The sequence below is a fragment of the Palaemon carinicauda genome, chromosome 28 (genome assembly GCF_036898095.1).
Source record: "Palaemon carinicauda isolate YSFRI2023 chromosome 28, ASM3689809v2, whole genome shotgun sequence".
NCBI classification, from domain to species: Eukaryota; Metazoa; Arthropoda; class Malacostraca; order Decapoda; family Palaemonidae; genus Palaemon; species Palaemon carinicauda.
Window position 1 is genome coordinate 38,647,137 of NC_090752.1, and position 7,114 is coordinate 38,654,250.

The 7,114-nt window shown below is 46.5% G+C and overlaps 1 protein-coding gene across 1 annotated transcript; it reads right to left on the reverse strand.

Moving 5' to 3' along the window:
- Window positions 1-1,479: 1,479 nt before the first annotated feature.
- Window positions 1,480-5,460, reverse strand: LOC137621775 (uncharacterized). The gene has a single exon (XM_068352284.1). The coding sequence runs from the start codon at window positions 5,458-5,460 to the stop codon at window positions 1,480-1,482; it is 3,981 nt and encodes a 1,326-aa protein (XP_068208385.1).
- Window positions 5,461-7,114: the final 1,654 nt, after the last annotated feature.

Here is a 7,114-nt window from a genome sequence, read left to right on the forward strand (position 1 = left end):
TCCTGCTTGATAGGGCAATGTCACTGTCCCTTGCCTCTACCATTCATGAGCGACTTTTAAACCTTTGAACGAATAAAGTAGCAATTAAATCAGTGCAGTAGGGTTTAATGTAGCTAGTTTTGATGCTGTTGTTTTCTGCTATTCATCTATTCTTCCAGTGTCTTGGGTTAGAGTTTTCTTGCTTGAGGGTACACTCAGGCACACCATTCTATCTTTTTTCTCTTCCTCTTGTTTTGTTAAAGTGTTTTAGTGTTTTTAGGAAATATTTATTTTAATATTGTTACTGTTCTTAAAATAATTTATTTTTCATGGTTTCCTTTTCTCACTGGGCTATTCCCCCCTCCCCCTTTTTTTTAACGATTTTTAGTTATATGCCTGAGTGTTACTGCTAATTTCAGTCAAGGTTCATTTCTAAAAGTAGACAGAAATCGTGCACATCTTTAAAATGTAATGAAAGTGATAGATTTGTATGAAATAATAGTTAAACTCCTTTATGAGGTAGATTCTTTGAACAACCCTGGAAAGATTCTCTCAGACGGTTTAGCATCAACTTAGGTACACTTAAAATAAATCGTAATTTTAATCGAAAATTCTCCGTAAAAATGTACTCTTAACAGCCGTATTTCAGTAAAATACAGGCGACCGTAATTTTACCATACTTGTTCTTCTATTTTACTGGTTGTTGACGGTATATCACTCCTTTACGTCAATATATCCGTTTTTAAAATGGCGAAAAACCGTTCTTTTGATGCAAATTTCGAACAGTGTAATGTTGGCAAGGTCTTCTGGGTTCAGCCAGGTTCAAACCCTTTTGCTAGCAGACACCTCATCCACCTAAGTCGAGCGTGGAATGTTTGATAGCTGCCTCGTTGAAGGAGCCGTTGTATAGATTGTCGACATAACAGAGATCTGCTTCTCTCGTATGTCATGTTTTTCTCTCAGGATGTTAGTTGTCGAGTGATGATACATTGAGATACGCAGGATTTATTATTGGGGCAAATAACCCGCACTGTTAAAAAAACCGTAATTTTAATAAGCAATTCTCCGTAAAGAATATACTTTTCTTAGCCGTATTTTAGTAAAATACAGTCTGCCGTAATTTGTACCCTACTTTGTTATTATCTTCTACGGGTTTGTGACTGTAATAACACTCCTTTACGTCAATATATCCGTTTATAAAACGATAAATGTCTGGCAACATTTATTCCAGGATTTTAACAATTTTGACGGAAAACTTTTAACATTGTAGAACTTAAATACTCATAACTAAATCTAGTTGTCCGTAATAACTCGTAAACACGTCGTAAAATGGTCATAAGTTGCTCGTAGTTACCAATGACAGCTCGTAACAAATCAATGAGTTTTGCCGTAAACATATCGTAATAACTCTTAGATAATACTTAATTAATCATAAATAGCACGTAATAACTCATATAGGCCTATCACCTTATAAGGATCCTTGAATATGGGCTTTCTTCATCACTGTCTAGACCTGGGCGTTTTTAGATAAGAATCTTCAGTTGTTTTGAGATGGGCGTCTTCCATTGCTGTCTTGAGATCGGTGTCTCTCGTCGCTGTCTTGAGATGGACGTCTTCCATTGCTGTCTTGAGATCGGTGTCTCTCGTCGCTGTCTTGAGATAGGCGTCTTCCATTGGTGTCTTGATATGGGCGTCTCTCATCGCTGTTTTGAGATCGGCGTCTTCCATTGCTGTCTTGAGATCTGTGTCTCTCGTCGCTGTTTTGAGATGGGCGTCTTCCATTGCTGTCTTGAGATCGGTGTCTCTCGTCACTGTCTTGAGATAGGCGTCTTCCATTGCTGTCTTGAGATGGGCGTCTCTCATAGCTGTTTTGAGATGGTCGTCTTCCATTGCTGTCTTGAGATCGGTGTCTCTTGTCGCTGTCTTGAGATGGGCGTCTTCCATTTCTGTCTTGAGATGGGCGTCTCTCATCGCTGTTTTGAGATGGGCGTCTTCCATTGCTGTCTTGAGATCGGTGTCTCTCGTCGCTGTTTTGAGATGGGCGTCTTCCATTGCTGTCTTGAGATTGGTGTCTCTCGTCGCTGTCTTGAGATAGGCGTCTTCCATTGCTGTCTTGAGATCGGTGTCTCTCGTCGCTGTCTTGAGATAGGCGTCTTCCATTGCTGTCTTGAGATGGGCGTCTCTCATCGCTGTTTTGAGATGGGCGTCTTCCATTGCTGTCTTGAGATCTGTGTCTCTCGTCGCTGTTTTGAGATGGGCGTCTTCCATTGCTGTCTTGAGATCGGTGTCTCTCGTCACTGTCTTGAGATAGGCGTCTTCCATTGCTGTCTTGAGATGGGCGTCTCTCATCGCTGTTTTGAGATGGGCGTCTTCCATTGCTGTCTTGAGATCGGTGTCTCTCGTCGCTGTCTTGAGATGGGCGTCTTCCATTGCTGTCTTGAGATGGGTGTCTCTCATCGCTGTTTTGAGATGGGCGTCTTCCATTGCTGTCTTGAGATCGGTGTCTCTCGTCGCTGTTTTGAGATAGGCGTCTTCCATTGCTGTCTTGAGATTGGTGTCTCTCGTCGCTGTCTTGAGATAGGCGTCTTCCATTGCTGTCTTGAGATGGGCGTCTCTCATCGCTGTTTTGAGATGGGCGTCTTCCATTGCTGTCTTGAGATCTGTGTCTCTCGTCGCTGTTTTGAGATGGGCGTCTTCCATTGCTGTCTTGAGATTGGTGTCTCTCGTCGCTGTCTTGAGATAGGCGTCTTCCATTGCTGTCTTGAGATGGGCGTCTCTCATCGCTGTTTTGAGATGGGCGTCTTCCATTGCTGTCTTGAGATCGGTATCTCTCGTCGCTATCTTGAGATAGGCGTCTTCCATTGCTGTCTTGAGATGGGCGTCTCTCGTCGCTGTTTTGAGATGGGCGTCTTCCATTGCTGTCTTGAGATCGGTGTCTCTCGTCGCTGTCTTGAGATAGGCGTCTTCCATTGCTGTCTTGAGATGGGCGTCTCTCATCGCTGTTTTGAGATGGGCGTCTTCCATTGCTGTCTTGAGATCTGTGTCTCTCGTCGCTGTTTTGAGATGGGCGTCTTCCATTGCTGTCTTGAGATCGGTGTCTCTCGTCGCTGTCTTGAGATAGGCGTCTTCCATTGCTGTCTTGAGATGGGCGTCTCTCATCGCTGATTTGAGATGGGCATCTTCCATTGCTGTCTTGAGATCGGTGTCTCTCGTCGCTGTCTTGAGATGGGCGTCTTCCATTGCTGTCTTGAGATCGGTGTCTCTCGTCGCTGTTTTGAGATGGGCGTCTTCCATTGCTGTCTTGAGATTGGTGTCTCTCGTCGCTGTCTTGAGATGGGCGTCTTCCATTGCTGTCTTGAGATCGGTGTCTCTCGTCGCTGTTTTGAGATGGGCGTCTTCCATTGCTGTCTTGAGATTGGTGTCTCTCGTCGCTGTCTTGAGATGGGCGTCTTCCATTGCTGTCTTGAGATGGGCGTCTCTCATCGCTGTTTTGAGATGGGCGTCTTCCATTGCTGTCTTGAGATCTGTGTCTCTCGTCGCTGTTTTGAGATGGGCGTCTTCCATTGCTGTCTTGAGATCGGTGTCTCTCGTCACCGTCTTGAGATAGGCGTCTTCCATTGCTGTCTTGAGATGGGCGTCTCTCATCGCTGTTTTGAGATGGGCGTCTTCCATTGCTGTCTTGAGATCGGTATCTCTCGTCGCTATCTTGAGATAGGCGTCTTCCATTGCTGTCTTGAGATGGGCGTCTCTCGTCGCTGTTTTGAGATGGGCGTCTTCCATTGCTGTCTTGAGATCGGTGTCTCTCGTCGCTGTCTTGAGATAGGCGTCTTCCATTGCTGTCTTGAGATGGGCGTCTCTCATCGCTGTTTTGAGATGGGCGTCTTCCATTGCTGTCTTGAGATCTGTGTCTCTCGTCGCTGTTTTGAGATGGGCGTCTTCCATTGCTGTCTTGAGATCGGTGTCTCTCGTCGCTGTCTTGAGATAGGCGTCTTCCATTGCTGTCTTGAGATGGGCGTCTCTCATCGCTGATTTGAGATGGGCGTCTTCCATTGCTGTCTTGAGATCGGTGTCTCTCGTCGCTGTCTTGAGATGGGCGTCTTCCATTGCTGTCTTGAGATCGGTGTCTCTCGTCGCTGTTTTGAGATGGGCGTCTTCCATTGCTGTCTTGAGATTGGTGTCTCTCGTCGCTGTCTTGAGATGGGCGTCTTCCATTGCTGTCTTGAGATGGGCGTCTCTCATCGCTGTTTTGAGATGGGCGTCTTCCATTGCTGTCTTGAGATCTGTGTCTCTCGTCGCTGTTTTGAGATGGGCGTCTTCCATTGCTGTCTTGAGATCGGTGTCTCTCGTCACCGTCTTGAGATAGGCGTCTTCCATTGCTGTCTTGAGATGGGCGTCTCTCATCGCTGTTTTGAGATGGGCGTCTTCCATTGCTGTCTTGAGATCGGTGTCTCTCGTCGCTGTCTTGAGATGGGCGTCTTCCATTGCTGTCTTGAGATGGGTGTCTCTCATCGCTGTTTTGAGATGGGCGTCTTCCATTGCTGTCTTGAGATCGGTGTCTCTCGTCGCTGTTTTGAGATGGGCGTCTTCCATTGCTGTCTTGAGATTGGTGTCTCTCGTCGCTGTCTTGAGATAGGCGTCTTCCATTGCTGTCTTGAGATGGGCGTCTCTCATCGCTGTTTTGAGATGGGCGTCTTCCATTGCTGTCTTCAGATCTGTCTCTCTCGTCCCTGTTTTGAGATGGGCGTCTTCCATTGCTGTCTTGAGATTGGTGTCTCTCGTCGCTGTCTTGAGATAGGCGTCTTCCATTGCTGTCTTGAGATGGGCGTCTCTCATCGCTGTTTTGAGATGGGCGTCTTCCATTGCTGTCTTGAGATCGGTATCTCTCGTCGCTGTCTTGAGATAGGCGTCTTCCATTGCTGTCTTGAGATGGGCGTCTCTCGTCGCTGTTTTGAGATGGGCGTCTTCCATTGCTGTCTTGAGATCGGTGTCTCTCGTCGCTGTCTTGAGATAGGCGTCTTCCATTGCTGTCTTGAGATGGGCGTCTCTCATCGCTGTTTTGAGATGGGCGTCTTCCATTGCTGTCTTGAGATCTGTGTCTCTCGTCGCTGTTTTGAGATGGGCGTCTTCCATTGCTGTCTTGAGATCGGTGTCTCTCGTCGCTGTCTTGAGATAGGCGTCTTCCATTGCTGTCTTGAGATGGGCGTCTCTCATCGCTGATTTGAGATGGGCGTCTTCCATTGCTGTCTTGAGATCGGTGTCTCTCGTCGCTGTCTTGAGATGGGCGTCTTCCATTGCTGTCTTGAGATGGGCGTCTCTCATCGCTGTTTTGAGATGGGCGTCTTCCATTGCTGTCTTGAGATCGGTGTCTCTCGTCGCTGTCTTGAGATGGGCGTCTTCCATTGCTGTCTTGAGATGGGCGTCTTCCATCGCTGTTTTGAGATGGGTGTGTCCAATTGCTGTCTTTAGATTAGCGTCATTCATCAGTATTTTGAGATTATTAATTGAAAACTACCATATACTATCACGTGGTTTAATAAATTTATGACTGATTGTTGAATAACAATTTAAGGAAATCTTAATTATCGTTATTGATATCGATGTAATTTTAGATAGATTTTATAAGCTATTTAATTGACTTCTTTCATCGCTGCTATAGATAGGTGTCTTTCATTAGTGTTTGGATGAGTGCCTTCCACTGGGCTTCTCTCATTGCTGTCTTGAGATGGGCAGCATCCATCCCTGTCTTGAGATGTGCAGCATCCATTCCTGTATTGAGATGGGCACCATCCATCCCTGTCTTGAGATGGGCAGCATCCATCCCTGTCTTGAGATGTGCAGCATCCATTCCTGTATTGAGATGGGCAGCATCCATCCCTGTCTTGAGATGGGCAGCATCCATCCCTGTCTTGAGATGGGCAGCATCCATCCCTTTCTTGTGATGGCCAGCATCCATCCCTGTCTTGAGATGGGTAGCATCCATGTCTGCCTTGAGATGAGCAGCATCCATCCCTTTCTTGTGATGGCCAGCATCCATCCCTGTCTTGAGATGGGTAGCATCCATGTCTGCCTTGAGATGAGCAGCATCCATTCCTCTCTTGATATGGGATGCATCCATCCCTGTCTTGAGATGGGCATCATCCATTCCTGTCTTGAGATGGGCATCATCCATCCCTGTCTTGAGATGGGCAGCATCCATCCCTGTCTTGAGATGGACAGCATCCATCCCTGTCTTGAGATGGGCAGCATCCATCCCTGTCTTGAGATGGACAGCATCCATCTCTGTCTTAAGATGGGCAGCATCCATCCTTGTTTTGAGATGGACAGCATCCATCCCTGTCTTAAGATGGGCTGCATCCATCCCTGTCTTGAGATGGGCACCAACCATCTCTTTCTTGAGATGGGCAACATCCATCCCTGTTTTGAGATGGGCAGCATCCATCCCTGTCTTGAGATGGGCACCAACCATCCCTGTCTTGAGATGGGCAGCATCCATCCCTGTCTTCAGATGGGCAGCATCCATCCTTGTCTTAAGATAGCCAGCATCCATCCCTATCTTGAGATGGGCAGCATCCATCCATATCTTAAGTTGGACAGCATCCATCCCTGTCTTGAGATGGGCAGCATCCATACCTGTCTTGAGATGGGCAGTATCCATACCTGTCTTGAGATGGGCAGTATCCATCCTTGTCTTGAGATGGTCAGCATCCATCACTGTCTTGAGATGTGCAGCATCCATCCGTCTTGAGACGGGCATCTTCCCTCAGTATCCTCATCTTCCGTCGGTGTCCTGAAGAGGGGAAATTGGTCGAAGGAATAATGAAGAGTGGGATTCGTTCCTTAGCAGCGTTGCTTCTCGAAGCCATTCGATTTAAAGTGATCTGTGTCGGTCGGTGTGTAATTAGCGCTGATGAATCTGTTCCGCTCAACTCCCAATTTAAATGTTAACCAGCGGTCGTCGGGCAGATAGGCCCTTCCCTTTTATCTACCCTTTTTCCCTCATTTCCCTTTATTCTTTTTTTTATTCTTCTTCCCCCTTCTCTTCTTTCTTCATTTACCTTGTCTTCTTCCGCTTATATCTCTCTTCCATTTTCTTTTGTTTGTTCGTACTATTACTCATATTCTTTTCTTTATTTTC

Coding starts and splice junctions, on each gene's coding strand:
- LOC137621775 (XM_068352284.1), bottom strand. CDS start 5,460: ATGAATGACGCTAATCTAAAGACAGCAATTGGACACACCCATCTCAAA.